Source organism: Rana temporaria, chromosome 2 (assembly GCF_905171775.1).
Source record: "Rana temporaria chromosome 2, aRanTem1.1, whole genome shotgun sequence".
In the NCBI taxonomy this organism is placed as follows: domain Eukaryota; kingdom Metazoa; phylum Chordata; class Amphibia; order Anura; family Ranidae; genus Rana; species Rana temporaria.
This window is the reverse complement of record NC_053490.1, coordinates 147,822,900-147,843,491: the sequence shown is the minus strand read 5'-3', so window position 1 is coordinate 147,843,491 and position 20,592 is coordinate 147,822,900. Positions and strand designations below refer to the sequence as shown.

General features: G+C 43.1%; 1 protein-coding gene across 2 annotated transcripts in view; it reads right to left on the bottom strand.

Annotated features, from left to right (window-relative positions):
• EPSTI1 (epithelial stromal interaction 1) overlaps window positions 1–20,592 on the bottom strand; it is a 121,116-nt gene that overhangs the window by 71,864 nt on the left and 28,660 nt on the right. For both annotated transcript variants that reach the window (XM_040341299.1, XM_040341300.1), the window contains exons 3-6: window positions 15,832–15,915; window positions 9,548–9,621; window positions 2,486–2,569; window positions 1,479–1,552 (exon numbers count right to left, since the gene is read on the bottom strand). In XM_040341299.1, coding sequence (XP_040197233.1) covers window positions 1,479–1,552; window positions 2,486–2,569; window positions 9,548–9,621; window positions 15,832–15,915 — 316 coding nt within the window. The remainder of the gene's footprint in view (window positions 1–1,478; window positions 1,553–2,485; window positions 2,570–9,547; window positions 9,622–15,831; window positions 15,916–20,592) is intronic.

Here is a 20,592-nt window from a genome sequence, read left to right as displayed (position 1 = left end):
GAATTGTGCAGATGTTTAAAGTATCACGCTGAGCCAGAACCGTAGTCTGTTAGCCTGATAGAATTACGCTCATAACTACTTTGCTCGGCTGCAAAATTGAATTTCACCAGATAACAGTAACATTGAATACCACTCTCCAGTAGGCAAAGTTCTAAGAAGAGCTTAAGGACAATAAGGTTCCTGCTTGTTCTGTGGAAACACATGAAAAAGTGGAACACTCAGAAAGCAAAAACCCATGCACTGAATATAAAAAACCAAACACAAAAAAACATTGGTATGTTTATTTCAATGCACATCTTACAGTAGTGTGTTGGATATTTAACTGTATACAACAGCAGTGGCTCTGTTTTATATAAAAACACATAGACGTTCATTTTTATTAGAATGAAACAAAATAGAACAAGCTGAAATTCAAATGAGCTTAGTTACTGTAAAAAAGAATTGTTTTTTATGAAACATTGGTTAATTTTCTTTTCGTTTAGTGCCGGTTCACACTACCGCGACCTGGGATCCGACTTGTGTCGCCCCAAGTTGCGCGACATGAGAAATTCAATTGAAGTGAATGAGAGCCATCCTAATGTACACTACTGAAGTCGCTCCGATTTCAGAAAAGGTTCCTGTTCTACTTCAAGGCGACTTCTAGGCGACTTGTACCCATAGATTTCAATGAAAGTTGCCTCCAAGTCGAATCTCTGTCTTAACTAAAGCAACTTTACAGGAAGAGAAAATAGTTTACTCAGGCAAACCCCTCCCTCCCACAGAGCTGATTATTTTGTGATTGGCCACAGCCAGTCGCCTGTCCTGGAGGCAACTTTAAGTCGCGTTGTAAGTTGCTCAGAGTCGCACTGAAGTCACGCTGAAGTTGCCTTGCAAAGTCGCGCTGTAAGTCGGGTTGCCCCTGTGTGAACCGGTGATCTGCCGTGCTGGTTCCAGGTATCACGGAAGTTCCAGCGCATGCGCGAACTGAGGCGCAGAGATGGTTCCAGCCATCGGGAAAGTTCCGTCAAGCACTGCGCAGGTGCAAACTTGCTGACGGAAATCCCCGAACGGCGGCCGGCATCCAGGGCGACGTGGACTTAGAGGAAAGTGGCCAGTCGGCCTCGCTTCGCTCGCTCAGCCTCCTGGCTCTTTTTTTAACATCCTCCAATCCACGGGGATGTTAAAGAATGAGCCTGGATGCCGGGCGAGGTTCGGGGATTTCCGTCGGGAAGTTTGCGCCTGCGCAGTGAGTGGAGGAACTTCCCCCATAGGGGAACATTGAGGACAAGTCACCGGCACTAAAGGTTTTTTTTTTTTATTGTTCTTAGAGTATGTTGGTTAGTGTTATTGCTACAACCCATAAATAAAAGCTCCTTTGTCCGTTAATCAAACTACCTCTTATAAAATCCCTTCATTACTGTATAATGGAGTGCAATTATATACACTTTTCAACTGCTCCAAATATTTATTGTACTTAGTGTTTACATGTTTTTACTTACATTGCCCTGTGTGTATGCCATCTTTCTCTTCTCTCTATTTCCTCTAGGTGCCTTTTTTCTTCTAGTTTCTCTGCCTAAAACCATTATAAAAAGAGAGCAATCATCACTTTGACAAAAATGACTGCTCACTTCCTGCAGTTATGTTTATGTAATTCAAGTTAGCAACATACAATACTGCCAATGTCAAATTTACATCTAAATTAAGAGGTTATTGCAGGTGCACCAAGGATCTCTGACATAGTGTCCTAAAATTGTATTGAAAAGTACACATCACGGTATGAAATATTGATGTTTCAGGGCCACGCAAGACTTCTACTTCAGGCATGGACGCTATCTCAGAGATACTTAGTGTGCCGGCGACATATCTATAAAGCCCTGTACACACGACTGGGATTCCCCGGCGGTATAAAGTCCGCCGGGAAACCCGAGAACCTGCTCGGTAAGTTTCCCCCGTGTACACACGGCTGGGAAAACTGCGGGGAGAGCTTTGGCCGGGAATCCCGGCCGTGTGTATGCTCCCTTGCAGTGTTTCCGCATAGGAAAACTGCCGGGTTTAAAACCGTCGGGAATCCCGGCGGGAAAATAGAGAGCAGGTTCTCTATTTTCCCGCCGGGATTCCCGGCAGTTATGCTATCAGGAAAACTGCGAGGAAGCATACAAACGGCTGGTTTTCCCAGCCAAAAGCTCTCCGCACAGTTTTCCTGGCAGGAAAACCGGTCGAGTGTACGAGGCTTTAATCTTTGCTGATACCGAATTTCCAGCTGGTGGTCAATGCGGCACCAAATTAACTTATAGCCATTTCCAGGAACGTGTCCTTTGGCAATATTTTGCAAGGATTTACGCTACGCCGCCGCAAGTTTACAGGCAAGTGCTTTGTGAATCAAGCACTTGCCCGTAAAACTTGCGGCGGTGTAACGTAAATGCAATACGTTACGCCGCCGCAAATGTACATGAATCTGGCCCATAGTGTCTATCACAGTCATATATTTAGCCTCTTGCACTCTTACCTTTTTTCTTTGAATGTCTTTCTTCTTCTGTATTTCAGCTTCTTCTTCCTCCCGTTGTCTCCTTTTGTATTCATCTCTCTTGAACTTAAAATAGATGTATTATTTAGTGAAGAATGATAATGATAAGTATAGTAAAGTGGTGAATGCAGCACAATCTCTGTTAGCGAATTTGTGTTTTTGAAGTACAAGGTACTCACACTTCTTAAAGTGATATTTCACCCAAAAACAAAAATGTAATATATTGCAGTATACCAATTATTAGATGTGGTGGTTACATCAGTTTTATTTTTTAGGCATTTTCCCCTCTGTTTTCACCAGGTGACCTAGCCAGTAACTGTCCTGTATTAGCGTGCTCCGCATTGTCAATCTGGGGGTGGGGGAATGTAAGATGTACTATCAGATTTAAATACACTAGAAACTTGAAGCCAAATTCCAGCTAACACTTTTTAAACAGTTACAACAAACAGTTTTTTTCCTTTTTGGGATCAAAGTTATATACATAAATAAAAGCTGAATGTTGTAAGCACCCCTGTCAGTGGTAAATGGTTTGTCTCAGCCCTCTAAATGCTATATCTAAAGGACAGCTTGCTCTGTTTAAAAACAACATACTTATGCTGGCCATACACTTTTCGAAAAACGGAACATTCGGCCGTGAGCGCCAACGATAGTGCCATCATGTAATGACCGATAAATCGTTCAGTGGACATAAATGAATACATTTTTTGTTAGTTTTTTTTACATGTACCTAGTGCAGACAGTTCGGACGGGAAACACATTAACCTTTAATTTATCGTGTGTTCGTCAGAAAATTTCCAAACTTGTCCTTTGTTTTTTCGGCTCAAATACATCCAGACGATTATCGATTTTGTGCCCATTAACTGTCCGAAAAACGAACAAACTGTCTAAATGACTGAATTCCAGCCGATTTTTCGAATAGTGTATGGCCAGCATAACTGGTTGGATCACCAGTGAAAATAAAGGAAAGAAAGCCTAAAAAAGAAAATTATTGTAGCTATCACATCTAAGGCCTCGTACACATGACCGAGTTTCTCGGCAAAAACCAGCAAGAAACTTGCTGTTTTTTTTTTTGCCAAGGAAACCGGTCGTGTGTACACTTTTCGACGAGGAAACTGTTGAGGATCTCGTCGAGCCAAAAAGAGAGCATGTCTTCTTTTTCCTTGACAGGAATGGGGAAATTTGGCTCACCGAGATCCTCGACAGCCTAACAAGGAACTCGACGAGCAAAACGATGTGTTTCGCCCGTCAAGTTTCTTGGTCGTGTGTACGAGGCTTTAGAAGTGGTAAGCTACAACATATGTTTTTTTTTGAGGTTTAACATCATCAATTGAAGAGCTACAGATTTGCCAGTTATATTGAAATATATATGGAAATCTGAGATTTTTGGAATATGTCCTTTATGCCCCGTACACACGATCAGATTTTCCGTAGGAATAAACTCTGACGGGTTTTTCTGACGGAATCCCTCTCAAGCTGTCTTGCATACACACGGACACACTAAATTCCGACTTTCAAAAACACGGTAACGTACAACACTATGACGAGCCTAGAATAATGAAGTTCAATGCTTCCAAGCATGCGTCGAATTGTTTTCGAGCATGCATGTTTTTTTCTCCATTGGTAAAAAAGAGAACATGTTTTCTTTCTAAGTATGTCGGAATTTCCAACGGAAAAAGTCAGATGGGGCATACACACGATTGGAATATCCGATGAAAAAATTCCATCAGACTTTTTCCATCGGAAATTCCAACCATGTGTCCGTGGAATTACTTTAAAAAACATATATATTACACACTTTTAATCATGGGTAAATATCTTATAATAAAGTGAAGGAGGTGCTCACAGATGTCCCTTGTCAATAAAAATAAAGTGTGTGCCCACATGTCCTTGACCCTTGATCTCACCCCTAAACTTCCCATAAAGCTTAACCCTGCCCTTACTCACCAGAACCTTAAACATGAACCTAAACCCAAAAATCAACCCTTAAAACTTAACGTGATTGTAAATGCCCCCCCCCCCCCCAAGCACTCCATTTGTATGAATATTGTATGAATTTTACAAAATGGCATACACTATATACTACATGTAATCCTAGCAAAGGGTCCGGCAGTGGTTGTGTGCAGTAATTTGTATATTGTTTGGAACGGTGCTATAAAGGGGAGGGGAGGACGACTCACACACAAAGCTGACAGGCGGGGAGGGGAGGGGGAGGAGGATGGGGAGAGCAGAGAGGAGAGCTGCGGATGACGGAGGCACGTAAACTGACCTCGGTGTCAGGGCTCAGCAGCCATGATAAACCATGGTCAGTTTACAGGGGGGAGGACAGCGTGCAAACAAACAAGTGTGCAATATTACTAGTCACTGTAATACCAGACACTGCATATTGGTTTAGTAAACATCCCAGGTATGACATTTTTTGAAACATGGGACTGCACAAAGTCCGACGTTACAATAAGGACAATGGAATGTCCCTCTACATCAAAAGTTGTTTTAGATCAGACCAGGTGAATTAGAATCACTTGCAGAATTGAGCGATGGCGATTAGTGAGGAAATTCGTCACCAGACACTGAAAATGAGGCTAACGACGATTCTGCGACAGTGCTGCGTGATCCGTACCACAGTCAATAGAGCACCAAATCCGCACATCACTGACCTCAGTTGCAGAATCGTCGCTGCCGTCACTTTTAGTGTCTGATGACAAATTTCCCCACGAATCATTATCTATCGCTCAATTCTGCAAGTGATTCTGTTTTCTAGCTGGTCTAAAACCGCTTTTGACGTAGAGGGACGCTTTTTGAATGCCATGGACGTTCTTACGTTTCCAGGTAGAAAGAATGGTAAAAGTGCCAGCAGGGCACTGGACAAAGCACTAGGGACAAAACTGAGGTGAAATGATTTTATACAGTAATGTAATATACAGATTACAATGTATTGTGTGTGTTATGTTTTTTGCACTTTTTTTCATTTGCCGCCGGAAAACATTGATACATCGGGCGGAGGATACAGCAGAAGGACATTGAAGGATCCTGGGGACAAGGTAAGTAACCTGTACCAGGATACTGCAGTGTAATTCCGAGTGTGAAGCCTCGTACACACGACGGGCGAAACTCGACGGGCGAAACACATCGTTTTCCTCGTCGAGTTCCTTGTTAGGTTGTCGAGAAACTCGACAAGCCAATTTTCTCCATTCCCGTCAAGGAAATAGAGAACTTGCTCTCTTTTTGGCTCGTCGAGTTTCTCGACAGTTTCCTCGACGAAAATGTACACACGACCGGTTTCCTCGGCAAAAAAATACCTCCCAGCAAGTTTCTTGCTGGTTTTTGCCGAGAAACTCGGTCGTGTGTACGAGGCCTTAGGGAGGTTAACAGGATCGTTTTTTATTTTATTTTCAGGGTAACAACTGCTTTAATGAATCTTTATATAACATTGTAAGATTGTAACTACCTCCTGTAAAGTTCTGCTTTAACCTGATTAATGTATTCAGAATGTTTATTACAAAAAAAAATTAAAAGCTTGCAAGAAAGGTAAAATTCCAGTATTAAACACAAAGGTGATGTGACAACAGTAATAACCGCCTGCATTACTATTCTCGCTGTTCAGTTGTGATTAGACAATATATCTCTGCAGTACACAGATTTAATAACCTGCTTGTTCATTAAAGAGAATAAAAAATATTTGCTATGACAAAAAAAAAAAAAAAATTGTCCCTTGTGTCATTTGTGTTTATAATTTGAATATGTCAAATGTATTGATTTGTGCTAGTGTGTTATAATAAGCAACTTTTCATATTTCTAATTGAATTTTCTAGCATTTATATATCAGTCAAAGGTTCTTTAAAAAGAGAGGCACGAGCTCAGTTTCAGTATGGTGTAATTATTGATGTCAGGTATTGTTGTCTAATTTACTTTTTTGCTGTGTGACAAGGAGCTTTTCCATTTTTCATGAACAACAGAGAGCAGTAATAAGAGCTGTATTATGTTAATGCAGAGTACATTTTAAATACATCTCAACATTTTCAGCCGTTGGTTGACTTAAGAATAAACCAAGGTGTATTTAGGTAATCTATAATGTGCAAATCGGTTATTTTAGGCTCCATTCACACCTGAGGCCGCGTACACACGATCGGTCAAAACCGATGAAAACGGACTGAAGGACCGTTTCATCGGTCCAAACCGATCGTGTGTGGGCCCCTTCGGTCAAAAAAATTAGAACTTGCTTTAAAATTGAACAGATGGACGCCTAACCGATAGGTCAAAACCGATCATTAAAAACCCGCGCATGCTCAGAATCAAGTCGACGCATGCTTGGAAGCATTGAACTTCGTTTTTTTCAGCACGTCATTGTGTTTTACATCACCGCGTTCTGACACGATCGGTTATTTAACCTATGGTGTGTAGGCACATCAGACCATCAGTCAGCTTCATCGGTTAACCGATGACAACGCTCCTTCGGACCGTTCTCATCGGATGGACTGATCGTGTGTACGCGGCCTGAGCGTATCAATTTACTAGCATTTTTCGGCCGTTTTTTTGCAGCTTTTTACAAGCTTTTTTAAAGAGTTTTAGAAGTGTATTACAAGCGTTTTACTGCTTGTTTAACCAATAGAAAGCACTAAAAGAAGGAGAGGGAGAGGAAATCAGGGGTGGAGAGTTGCTATTTGAGCAGAAAACGCTCGTAAACACTTGTAAGATGCTTAAATCAGGCATCTCTGTTGAAGTCTATGGGGCCAAAAATGCTTGTAATCTGCCAAAAAGAAGCTCATGTACTTTTTTAAGCTTCAGGGGATTTGCTTCAGGCGACAGAACGCTCAGATGTGAACAGGGGGCACTGAAATGAATGAGATTTGGCTTGTTGAGCGTTTTAGAGCTACAAGCTTCAAGCAGAAAACTACTCAGGTGTGAACGGTGTGAACGGGGCCTTAGTATTAGGATTTTTTTTAACCACTTAAGGACCGCCGCACGACGATATACGTCGGCAGAATGGCATGGCTGGGCACATGGACGTATATATACGTCCCCTGTAAGAGCCCAGCCGTGGGTCGCGAGCGTGCCGGTGCGCTTGCGACCCGGTCCAAAGCTCCGTGACCGCGCCTGCGAGAACTGTGGACCCGATCGTCGCCGGTGTCCTGCGATCGGTCACAGGAGCTGAAGAATGGGGAGAGGTGAGTGTAAACACACCTTCCCAGTTCTTCTGTGTGGCAATGTCAGTGATCGTCTGTTCCCTGATATAGGGAACGACGATCACTGAAGTCACACATCCCGCCCCGCCCCCTACAGTTAGAAACACACATGAGGTCACACTTAACCCCTACAGCGCCCCCTAGTGATTAACCCCTTGCTTTATGGCAGGGGGACAAGGGCCTCTTCCCTACAACCCTGGCTGGTGATTGTTGGTGGCTGAGGGCAGGTTTTTTTTGGAACCTGGAAGCCCCCTTTTAGAAGGGAGCCTCTAGATCCCAGCCCCGCTAATGTGAATGAGTTTGGTATGTACCCCTACCCATTCACCAAAAAAGTGTAAAAAGTGAATAAAGACACAACACTAGTTTTTGACCTTTATTAGAAAATAAAAATCAATGTCCCCTGATGTAGATCCATTATCAATCACTCCGCCCGCCGCCACCACTGACACAAAAATAGAAAATAAAAGGGAAAACAGCTCTGCTCGCAGCATGCACCGTCACCAGGAACCATGCTGACAACTGATGATTCATCGGTTGTTAAGGACGTGGCGGCCGGCCTCCTATGACTAAGTCACGTGACGAGTGACGATACATGTGGGGGAGTAGCCTACAGTGACGGACCATCGGATGTCTATCCCGAGTGAGGAGTCCACTTAAACTGAGCGGCAATATACCCTGTCTATAACATAAGCAAGGATACGTGAGTGCACTAAGTGCAGCCTTTATCCACAATTATATGGTACAATATTGCGCTATGTTTCCTTTTCCTCCTCTTTTGCATGTGACTGAATGAAACTGGAAACATCTGATCGCTTGCTGGAGGTTGTTGTAACCTGATCACATTGAAGTGAGAGCTTGGCAATTAGAGAAGGAGCACTGCAGACTGGCTGATTCAATCATCAGGACTTTTTCATGATCTACTCACATATATTAAGAGTTTCTTCACCAGGTCTTTTTGCTTGATTGTATATGTACGATTCACATTGCACATGAGTTAATACGAGCGCATCAGTATTTATTCATTTATCATTTGGTTTAGTTCACCGTTTTTTGATTGCTGCTGTATTATTTAGTTATTTTTTGTGCGGTGTCTTTGAGATTATTTGTTAGTAGCGCTGTAGTCCTTTTCCCTATATTTCCTTAACAACCAGCTATACACAGTTTGTTATGAAGATAAAAAACGCTAAAAACACAAAGAGCGTGTAAAAATGCATCAAAAACGCAGCACTTGCGGTTTGGAGCAGTTGCATTGAAGTCCATTACATGCAAAACACAATCTGTTGCGGGTAAAAAGTTACTGTCATTCCCTGGGGAGCTCAGTGTGCTGCTGCTTCTTTTCCCCCCAACTCTTGTGCAGCTGAGGACAGAGGGAATGTGATCACTTATAAAAAGGGGGAAAAAGAGTTTTATAATGTTTTTTATAGCTATACAAAAAATGTTTTGCCTTTCATTTCTATTTGAAACTGAATGTGTTTTACAAGGTGATCGTTTACAATCACATTAAGTTTTAAGCGTTGATTTTAGGGGTTAGGTTAGTTTTTAGGGTTTTGGTGAGTAAGGGCAGGGGTAAGCATTAAAGTCAGTTTAGGAGTGAAGGGTCAAGGACACTTTATTTGCATTGACAAGGGACATCTGGGAGCACCTCCTTCTCTGTGCCAGAAACCAACGCACCAGAATGTGATACTATCGCACAGATATTATATAACACAATGCCATCTAATCTTATTCCATCAAAAAATGATAATTAACCTATTTATTTACAACCACTTGATGATATGTACTGTATCTTTACCATATAAAATATTGTAATACTATATTATAATACACATTATGTTATATTACGGCACAGTAGTAAATACCACACCTGTTTTTGATATTTTGACTGCGACTGTGTTATTTGCTGCTGCGCTCTTGCTTTTGTCACGGATGTGTCTCCTCCTACAATGCAAAAAGTAAAACAGACTGATTTTTGTTGTTTGTTACATGATAAACAAGAAAATTTGTACCGTAATTAAAGCTATTCTGTTTTATTAGCTAATTCAAAATACAGAAAAGTATGTTTCCAAAGTACATTAGGTTACTTGGTCAGGCTTAGGTTGCCAATAAAGAGTATCAGTTTAAAGCAGCTATGTACTAAGTTGTAACTAAGGTAGGTAACATTGTAGTTTTGTAGCCACTCTGTACCTTTCCACCAATCACCTGTTGCCCATCCAGCTCTAAAAAGCACATCAAATTTCCTTTTGCAAATTTCAACTTGCACGAAATCGCATGTATTTATGATTGCTTTAACAGGAAATGATCCCAACATGCTCCTGTCGTTACCTATTTTTTTTACCAAGATTTGATTTTCTACATTTACAATGTTTATGCGTATGTCCAAAAGCAATTTACCCAGCATCCACTTGATGAAAAAAGCACCAAACAGCATTTATTTTTCAATGGGAAAACTGCTTTACTTTATCAGTGTCCCATCAATATATATTTTACTGCAGGCATGTCAAAAGTCCAGCCCGTGGGCCAATCGTGGCCCTGTTACGGTTTTGAACGGCCTGCCGGGTTATTTAGACATATATATATCTTTTGTGGCCCCCGACGATCTCCCAGCGCCAGGGACACAAAAGATGTATATGCCTTGGAACGGGACAGGGAGGAGGCAGGACGAGCGCTGCTGCCGTACACACACAGGAGTATTTCATGTTTACGGGCGGCCTCTGTAATAGGAAGTCCCGTGCTGCCATTGGACAACTGTTCTGTCCATCAAAGGAGGCGGGACTTTCTATTAAAGAGGCCGCTTTGTAAACAGGAGATTCTCCTGTAATTAATTTTTCCTGGCAAATATGGTGCTGCATTTCTGGCAAATGGTGCTACATTCCTGGCAAATGGTGCTGCATTCCTGGCAAATGGTGCTACATTCCTGGCAATGGTGCTGCATTCCTGGCAAATCATGCTGCATTCCTGGCAATGGTGAATGCATTCCTGGCAATAGCGTGTGCATTCCTGGCAATGGTGCTGCATTCCTGGCAATAGTGGGTGCATTCCTGCTAATGGTGGGTGCATTCGTGCCAATGGTGGGTGCATTCCTGCCAATGGTGGGTGCATTCCTGGCAATGGTGAGTGCATTCTTGGCAATGGTGGGTGCATTCCTGGCAATGGTGAGGCTAGATTCATGGCAATGTTGGGTCTGCAGATGGGCACTTGTGAGGCTGCAGATGGGCACTGACCCTTTTGCTTGACAGTTCTTTATTACATTTTTTTTTCCTGAAACTTCGCTCTTAAAGTAAAGGCATGTTTTATACGCCAATAAATACGGTATATCCAAATAATACGCCCAAGCTCATCTCTTTACCACACACAGCCAAAAAGGCAAGAGAATTCTTGTTGGGCAGTGTATTAGTGCATGGAGGAACACACTTAGACCGATTTTAATGGTTCAAAGAATGTCAGGCAAAATGGTCGGCCCTCACACATATTCACTTCATCAAATCTGGCCCTCTTTGAAAAAAGTTTGGACACCCCTGTTTTACTGCTATTACATAAATCTTGTTGTGTTCTGGTGTATACTGGCTTCTAGTGGCAGTTGGGTGCCACTACAACTTGTTTATCTTGTATATGGTTTCTCCTTCTGTTCTCCTACCCCAGTGATGGCGAACCTTGGCACCCCAGATGTTTTGGAACTACATTTCCCATGATGCTCAGCTACTCTGAAGAGTGCATGAGCATCATGGGAAATGTAGTTCAAAAACATCTGGGGTGCCAAGGTTCGCCATCACTGTCCTACCCTGTTTAGTGCTAGCTAGTTTTGTCCTAGCCAGACCCTTTCTGCTTCTTCAATGTTCCTTTCTGCCTCTCGCTTTCACACTGGAGAACCTGCAGCCGCTGTTTCAGGTCGGTTTGCAGGCGCTATTTGAAGTGCAATAGCACCTGCAAACCGCCCCAGTGTGAAAGGGGTCTTAGTCATGCTATTCTTTGAAGAAACAATGGGGGATATTTATGCAAGGAAAATCCACTTTGCACTACAAGTGCACTTGGAAGTGCAGTCGATGTAGATCTGAGGGGGACATGCAAGGAAAATAAAAAAAACATAATTTTAACTTGCATATAATTGGATAATAAAATCAGCAGTGCTTCCCCACATTTCAGATCTTCCCCATCCTTTGTATTGCAAGTTTCTGAGGTGAAACTGCATTGGATTCAACTTATGTGTCTTATTGGAGAGGTAAATGATTTTCCCAAATCAAAAATGTAATATATTGCAGCTTAAAGTATAACTAAAAAGACAAAACTTGTGGAGAGATTAGAACACCTGACCGTTTTTATTGCTCTCTGTGCCCCCATTATGGAGATTCACCCTCTCTAATTGTCCTGTTTACCATTATCATTGAAAGTGAAAGTAAAAGAAAATCCCACATTTTTCATGGTCCCCAAAAAAGTAATAGAGGGGAAATCTTCCAATCGTTCTGGTGATCTGGGGATCCCCAGAGTATTCCCTTAATTTGTGGGGATTTCCTCTAACTTCCTGCTTGGCTATGGGACAGAAAGTGAGGGGAAATCTCTGCAATGGGATACAGATAGTGACAAAAAGAATCTGACAGGGGTTATAACCCTTCCTAACTCTATCCAAAATGACAAAAACAAGTTTTGCCTATAGTTCTAATTTAAGAATCATTAGATGTGGTGGTTGCATTATGTTTCTTTTTTAGGCTTTTCCCCCTCTGTTTTCACCTGATGATCTGGCCAGTAACACACCTGCTGTATTAAAGTGCCCCCATTCTGGATGAAGGAGCACAGGGGGCACATTTGGATAGTAGGCATTATTAGTCTGGGAACAGGATAGTGTTAGTTCTACTTGCCGATTTAAATACAAATTGAAGCCAAACATTTTAAGCAGTTACAGCAACTTTTTTTTGTTTTCCTTTTAGGGTAGAGGTTTTACATATAGAGGTGTTAGGCCCCTTTCACATTAGCGGACCGTTCGTCCGTTTATTACAAGTCCGTTTACGGACTTGTAATGCATCCCTATGGGATCGTGTCCGTTAGCGGATGGAGCATCCGCTAACGTCCGCAACCATCCGCGTCCGCAAAGATCCGCTTTTGCGGACGGAAGAAAACCCTTTTTTTTCTTCCGTCCGGTGGAACGGATCGGATGAAGACGGACAGACTCTCCCATAGGGGAGAGCGGAGGAAAGACAGGGCGGTCTCTGCACAGTGTGCGGGGACTGCCCTGTCCGCCGACAGCTCAGCGGGGATTACGGATGATCCCCGCTGAGCCGACGCACACACACGGAGCGGACACAAAAACAGTCCGCTCCGTGTAAAAGAGGCCTTACAAGCTACAGCTGCAGCAAAAGAGTACATTGTAAACACCCCTGTCAGTGGGTTTGTCTCAACCCCTTTTAGTGCTACATCTGCAGGAAAGCCTGTTCTGTTGAAAAACAACAGACTTATTGGCGGGTGAAAGTACAAGAGAAATGTCCTATTGAGAAATGTCCTATTTATCACTCATTACTATAAAACTTATTTTGAAATTAACCCAACATTCACCCATTTTCGCCTTGCACAATATTTAAACTATATACTGTAGGTTTGTTTTTCCTTTTGCCTATAAGCCTTCGTTTTTAAGACATGTTCAGCACTTCTAGTGTTCCTTTTTTTTTTTGCATGGTCTCCCTCCAAGATCTAACTAAAGCCCTGTACACACGATCGAACCTTTGTCCGACCAAAATCACATCGGACATGTTCTCTATCTAACCTCCGATGGAATTACTCCGATGGGGAATACACAATACACACGGTCGGAAAAGTCCGTCTGACTTTTTCCATCGGAAATTCCGATCGTGTGTACGGGGCTTAAGAGTAACAAATAATTGTTCAATCCCACCCTAGGGAACTGATTTTAGGGGTCCCTTGGAAAAGGGGAACCCGCCTCAGGCCTGGTACACACGATAGGATTGATCCGCGGATACGGTCCTCCGGACCGTATCCGCAGATAAATCCTCTGGCGGATTTGGATCCGTTGGCATGTACTCACCATCGGATCCAAATCTGCGCGGAATTCAACCGCGGTGACGTGTCGCGCCGTCGCCGCGATGATGACGCGGCGACGTGCGCGACGCTGTCATATAAGGAAATCCACGCGGGACGGGTTCGGACGGATCGATCCGGTGAGTCTGTACAGACCACCGGATCGATCCGCTGGAGCCGATTCCAGCGGATAGATTTGTTAGCATGCTAACAAATTTTTATCTGCTGCAAATCGGAAATATCCGCGGATAAATATCCACTGGAACGTACACACCAGGGGATCAATCCGCTGAAATCTCAGCGGATGGATCCTCTCGTGTGTACGGGGCCTGAAAGTTTCCCCAATGCTGAAGGGCATGTGGAATAGTATCAGCTAGCAGGGGACTGTATGTGTGTGCTTCTTTGCTCTGGGGATACCAGCAAACATTCCTGGTGTGCCTAACTGACCAGCTCAGGAAGGAGGGGCACACAGTTTTTTTTATCTTTACAGTAAAAATAAAATCTAAAAATGAAAAAAAAGGTGCCAGCATTTGCTCTAAATGGCAATCTCTGCCTCTCCCCTGGATACCACTAGCTGGAATGTAATTATTCCTTTGTTATACTTCTCTTTACCAGATATTGTCAGGCCTGTCAAGTGACATGCAGGTCTGCTTCCTCACCAGATCTTCTGCAGCGGTGGGTAATCCGCAATGATGCAGAGAGTGGCATTGACATGATGATGTCACTGCAGCACTCTGCTTAATTTTATTGTGAGTGCAAGGTGTCATCAGGGCCGTTTGAAGGAATTTGGGGGCCCCAAGCAAAATGGGGGCCCCCAAGCACCCCCTCCCCCGCGCACGCAAAGCCTATGTTAGAGCTTCACTAATTTTTTACACCCATGTTCTTACTCCTTCCCCCCTCCCTAGTCCCTATGTTTTTCTATTCTCACCTACCCTTCTTTCCTGTAGGCAGCCGCTGTAGCGTGGCCGAGCTTCTCTTCCTCCTGTCAGTCCGGTGTTCTATCATTATGGGTCCCCAGTCCCCTATCAGATAGTGCCTGGGCCGGGACTGGTACCGCGCGGTACAGGAGATTCAGTTTCCTGTGTTCCCGGCCGGACTGAAAGGAAGTGAGCACTCAGTGTGCACTTCCTGTCAGACCGGCCGGGAACAGGAAACTGAATCTCCTGTACCACGTGCAGTATCTGGCCAGACTGACAGGACTCCAGGAGGAAGGAAGAGGAATTTGGGGGCCCCAGGCCAGCTCGGGGGCCCCAAGCAATTGTTTGTTTTGCCTGTCCTGTAGCGACGGGCCTGGGTGTCATACTGGCCTCCCCTCAGGGATGCCGGGCATCATTTAACCTGGAAGATTAAATAATCTATTGGCGTAAAGGAATTACTGTGGGTACAGTGCTGGAGAAAAGGTATGGCCAGCTGACCGGCATTTTTGTTATTTTCAAACCCCCTTGGGGATCATATAAAAATGACCCCAGAGTTGGGTTGCTTTTACTCCAAACTTTCTGCTTTGCTTGATGTATAACATAGTACTACACTCTGTTGTATTGTTATTACGATAAAGGAAGGAATGCAGTGGCGGCTGGTGGTCCATTTTTTGTGCGGGCGGCAAACAAACTCCCCCACCCATCCGGTAGGTCCACACTTACTCCATACAGGCCATTGACAGCCTCAATGGCTTATCCTGCTGGCCAATCCGGCCGCTTCTCCTCCCAGCCAATCTGGTCTTAAGACCCGCTTCCTGTCCTGATTGGCCGGGAGGAGAAGCAGGAAGATAATAGCGAATGTTGAGTCGCTAATGTCACAAGTGATTGGGCTCAGGGCGCAGTGCCCTGCGCCAAACCTTTTTGAAGCCAATCAGAGCCTCAGGCTCTTATCCTGTGCTTCAAAAATAAACAAAAACTTGTAGAAATCTATGCGTCTGTGCCCATGAAGATTAGGGGCCGGTGCATGGAGATTAGGGGGGTGGTGCCCCTGCGCCCATTATGGACCGGCCACCACTGAAGGAATGTAAGGCAATAAGGGAATAATGAGGGAAGAGGAGGAAGGGGTGGATCAGCAAAAGAAAACATTGAAAAGTCAAAAAGTAATTGGGAACAAAGGAATAAAAAAAGAAAAAAGGGACAGGTCACTTACCTAGCTTTTTTGGGGTAAGCTGTATTGGTACGGACCTCCGAGATTCCACATAATTATTATATTCCTCTTCTTCTTTATTAGCCACTATAAAACAGAAACATTTATAAATCAGCATCCTGCTATAGCAATTATAGGTTGATTAATGAAAATTGTAAGGTCATCCTAGTAGCTTTGTGGTCCTTGTAGATCATTTGAGAAACCAGTACATCCTTGTAAAATGATTTGCCTATACAAATTTATATATATATATATATATATATATATATATATATATATATATATATATATATATATATATATATATATATATAAATATATACAATAGTTGTAAATAATAATACAAATAAAATGTAATGTACAATACTGCATTTTTTTTTTTTTTTTAAATCCATTAACTGTGCCAGGGACAGTAAGGCTGGGCAGGAAAGAGCTTACTAATGCTGGATGTCCTCCAGACAGACAATGAGTCTGTTTAACTTGCAGCTAATGCACATGGTGTGAATCTAATGGTTAGCTACATTCAACTGGACTTATGCTTTAATGTTGAAGACGTTTCATAGTTTACCAAGCCACTTCTTAACCACTTACCGCCCAGCCTATAGCAAAATGACGGCCGGGCGGTGGTTGCAATATCCTGACTGGGAGTCATATGACGTCCAGCAGGATAACAGCCGCCACATGCCTGTGGGGGCACGCATCGCAGCAATCGGCGGCGTGGTGTGTCAATCTGACACACCGCTACACCGATTTGGGTAAGAGCCTCTGACGAAGGCTCTTTACCACGTGATCAGCCGTGTCCAATCACGGCTGATCACGATGTAAACAGAAAGAGCCGTTGATCGGCTTTTTCTCACTCGCGTCTGACAGGCATGAGTAGAGGCGAGCCGATCAGCGGCTCTCCTTACAGGGAGGTCTGCACTGATTGTTTATCAGTGCAGCCCCCCCTGCAGATGCCCACATTGGACCACCAGGGAAGCTGCCAGGACCACCAGGGAAGTCCCCAACATGTGGATGGCCAGGTACATACCCCATGGCCATCCACTTATACAAAAACACATGCCAATCAGTGCCCAAAAATGGGCACTGACTGGCAACATTATGGATCAGTACAGACAATGCATAGCAATGTCACCCATCAAATGATCAAATACCACCAAAAAAAAGCTCTATTTGTGGGAACAACATTATAAAAAAATGTGTTTGGGTACAGTATAGCCCCCCCCCCCCCCGCGCAAATGTAATTCAACCACTTAAGCCCCGGACCAATATGCTGCTAAATGCCCAGAGGCGTTTTTACAATTCGGCACTGCGTCGCTTTAACAGACAATTGTGCGGTCGTGCGACGTGGCTCCCAAACAAAATGTGCGTCCCTTTCTTACCACAAATAGAGCTTTCTTTTGATGGTATTTGATTGCCTCTGCGATTTTTATTTTTTGCGCTATAAACAAAAATAAAGCGACATTTTTGAAAAACTAAATTTTAGTCAAACATTTAGGCCAAAATTTATTCAGCCACATGTCTTTAGTAAAAAAAAATCGCAATAAAAAAAAATTAGCTACCTAGCGGCAACAGCGACACTAATACAGCGATCAGAAAAATGATCGCTTAGTGACGCTGGTAATAGGGGGTGAAAGGGTTAACTAGGGCGGTGATCAAGGGGTTAAAACTTTATTAGGGGGGGTACGGGGCTACCCTGGACCTAACACTAACTGCCTGTCACAGTAACTGTCACACTGACACTAAATGCAGTGATCAGTAAATATATGATCACTGCTATTAGTGACAGTGTGACAGGGGGTGATCGCAAGGGGTTAAATGTGCCTATGTGTACTGGTGTCAGTGTAGTGTTAGGTGCGACTTACTGTGAGTGTTCTCTCCTCTCGGCGGATTGAAAATACCGCCGAGAGGAGAGCTGCATCACTTCCTCTGCCAGTGTTTACATTACACAGGCAGAGGAAGTGACACGGCGGAGGCTCGCGGGATTGGCTGGGAGCGATCACGAGGGGGCAGACAGAAACGAACAGCCGCCCCCTCGAGTCGGATCGCTCCCGCAAGTAAGCTGCCCGCCGCACACAGTGGAGGGAGTCCCGATCGGACCCCCGACCCGCTAGAAGGCAGGGACGTATATATACGCCCATCTGCCTGTACGTGCCATTCTGTGGACGTAAATAGTCGTGCGGCGGGCGTTAAGTGGTTAAACAGCGACTGCGCTGAAAGCTGAAAATTGGCTTGGGCAGAAAGGTGTATAAGTGCCTGGTATTGAAGTGGTTAAAGTGGAAGTAAACTTCCATCTCTTGCTTTTTACCTATAGATAAGTATATAATAAGGTTTACCTATAGGTAGTGTAAATATCTCCTAAACGTGCACCGTTTAGGAGATATTTACTGTACATGCAGCCAGTGACATCACTGGTGCATGTGCTCTGAAGGAACAGCTAGCCGTGCCCTTCCTTTAGAGCCCTGTGCTGTGACTGCCAGCTCCCGCACGCATGCATGGGAATGGCGTCATCGTGGCTCCGGACAGTCACAGAGCCAGTGTCCACGAACCCGAAAGCAAGACGTATGAAGATGGAATGACATATGACATTGCATCGCTGGAATGCTTCGTTTTCAGGTAAGTTGATGGATACTAGCACATTATGCCTTTACCTTGCAGGTAAAAAAAAAACAAAAAAAAAAACGTCCAGTGGTTTACAACCCCTTTAAAGGATGAGTTCACTTTTTTAGAAAGAAATAAATGCACATTTTTTTGCTGGTAAAAAAAAATGTGCATTTATTATTATTTTATATTTTTGGAGCCTGTAAAGCATTGCACCAGCGGTTAATAGATCGCACAGCGGCTGCTGCATTGGAAACATGTTAGATGTTCCACCTTAAAAACGAATGGAACCTGTAACATGTTCCCAAGGTGAACTTATCTATTAAGTCTAGGTTTCCACCTATGGGGGCTGCGCTTGATGTGTTTTTCCGGTGCATTTTGAGTTTTTAAACCTGCGTTTTTGATGCATTTTTGCATGCAGTTTTTGTATACACACACTGGGCCAGATTCTCGTAGAATGGCGTATCTATGCGGCGGTGTAACGTATCCGATTTACGTTACGCCGCCGCCAGTTTTTCAGGCAAGCACTTGTGGTATCGCCATACTCAGGAGGAGCAGGAGAATATATTTTGGGGTGTCATTTGTGGAATATACATGCCATGTGAGAGAAATAACCTGTTATAATGACAATATGGTGTGAAAAAAAAATCTTAATTTTGCAAAGAATTGTGGGAAAAAACTTCAAAAAACTAACTATACCTCTTACTAACTACCTTGGAATGTCTACTTTTCAAAAATGGGTCATTTGGGGGGTATTTGTACTTTACTGGCTTGTTAGGGTCTCAAGAAATGAGAGAAGGCTGTCAGTGCATCAGATGTGATCAAATTGATCAATTTTCAGTAATTGGTACCATTATTTTTTTTACCAAAGATATGTAGCAGTATACATTTTAGGCCAAATTTATGAAGAAAAATTACTCTTTTGCAAAATTTATGATAGAAATTTAAAAATTTTTACAAAATTTTCGTTCTTTTTTCATTTATAGCAAAAAAAATAAAAATCGCAGAGGTGATCTATTACCACCAAAAGAAAGCTCTATTTGTGGGAAAAAAAGGACAACAATTTCATATGGTTACAGTGTTGTATGAAAAGCTGAAAATTGGTCTGGTTATTAAGTGGGTTTACGTGCCTGGTGGTCAAGTGGTTAAAGGGGTTGTAAAGGTTTGTTTTTCTATTTTCTAAATAGGTTCCTTTAAGCTAGTGCATTGTTGGTTCACTTACCTTTTCCTTCGATTTCCCTTTTAAATGTTTTTTTTCTTTGTTTTCTTTGTGTGAATTTCTCAATTCCTGTAAGCTTGCCCCCATCATCCGAGCCATTCTGGCTGGGGGTTTCAGTGTGCTGTGAACGTTCACAGCACCTCCCCGCAGGGATGTAGTCCCAATGGAGGGGGCGAGCATGCTGACTTACCCCCAGCCAGAATGGCTCGGATGATGGGGGCAAGCTTACAGGAAGTGAGAAATTCAGACAAAGAAAAAAAACATTTAGAAGGGAAATCGAAGGAAAAGGTAAGTAAACCAGCAATGCACAAGCTTAAAGGAACCTATTTTGAAAATAAAAAAACAAACCTTTACAACCCCCTTAAGGCCAGCCATATATGGATCGAAATTCAACCCATGTATTGGTACCCAGGTTGTACAGAAGTCGATCTATCGATCGACTTCTATACAACCACTTTATCAGGTTTTTTCTGAATGATCAGTACTGCCAGTTATAGCCAGCAACACTGATGATTATGTTATGATGGTTGGGAAGGCTCCCTGCTGTCTGGACACAATAGCACAGTGGGAGGGTTTCCCCAACCACATCAAATGCAATTTTGTTTTTGTTCAACCTGCAATGCAATCTGAAGTAGCAGGACTGTATGGTTTTTATTTGGTCCATTCATTCCAAAATCAAATGATAAAAGCAAATTAAATCTTTTAACTGATTTTCAAATGTTTTGAGAATGTTTTACGATTTTCCAAGACCCTTCCTAAGAATTTTCCAAGACTTTTCCTAAGAATTTTCCAAGACTTTTCCTAAGAATTTTCCAAGACTTTTCCTAAGAATTTCCCAATACTTTTCCATCTATGGCCAGCCTAACACATCCTGGTGTGCAGGATTTCACATGGCTAAGATCAAGACCACAGAGGTTTTCCAGGATGTACCTGTGGGCTAGGGC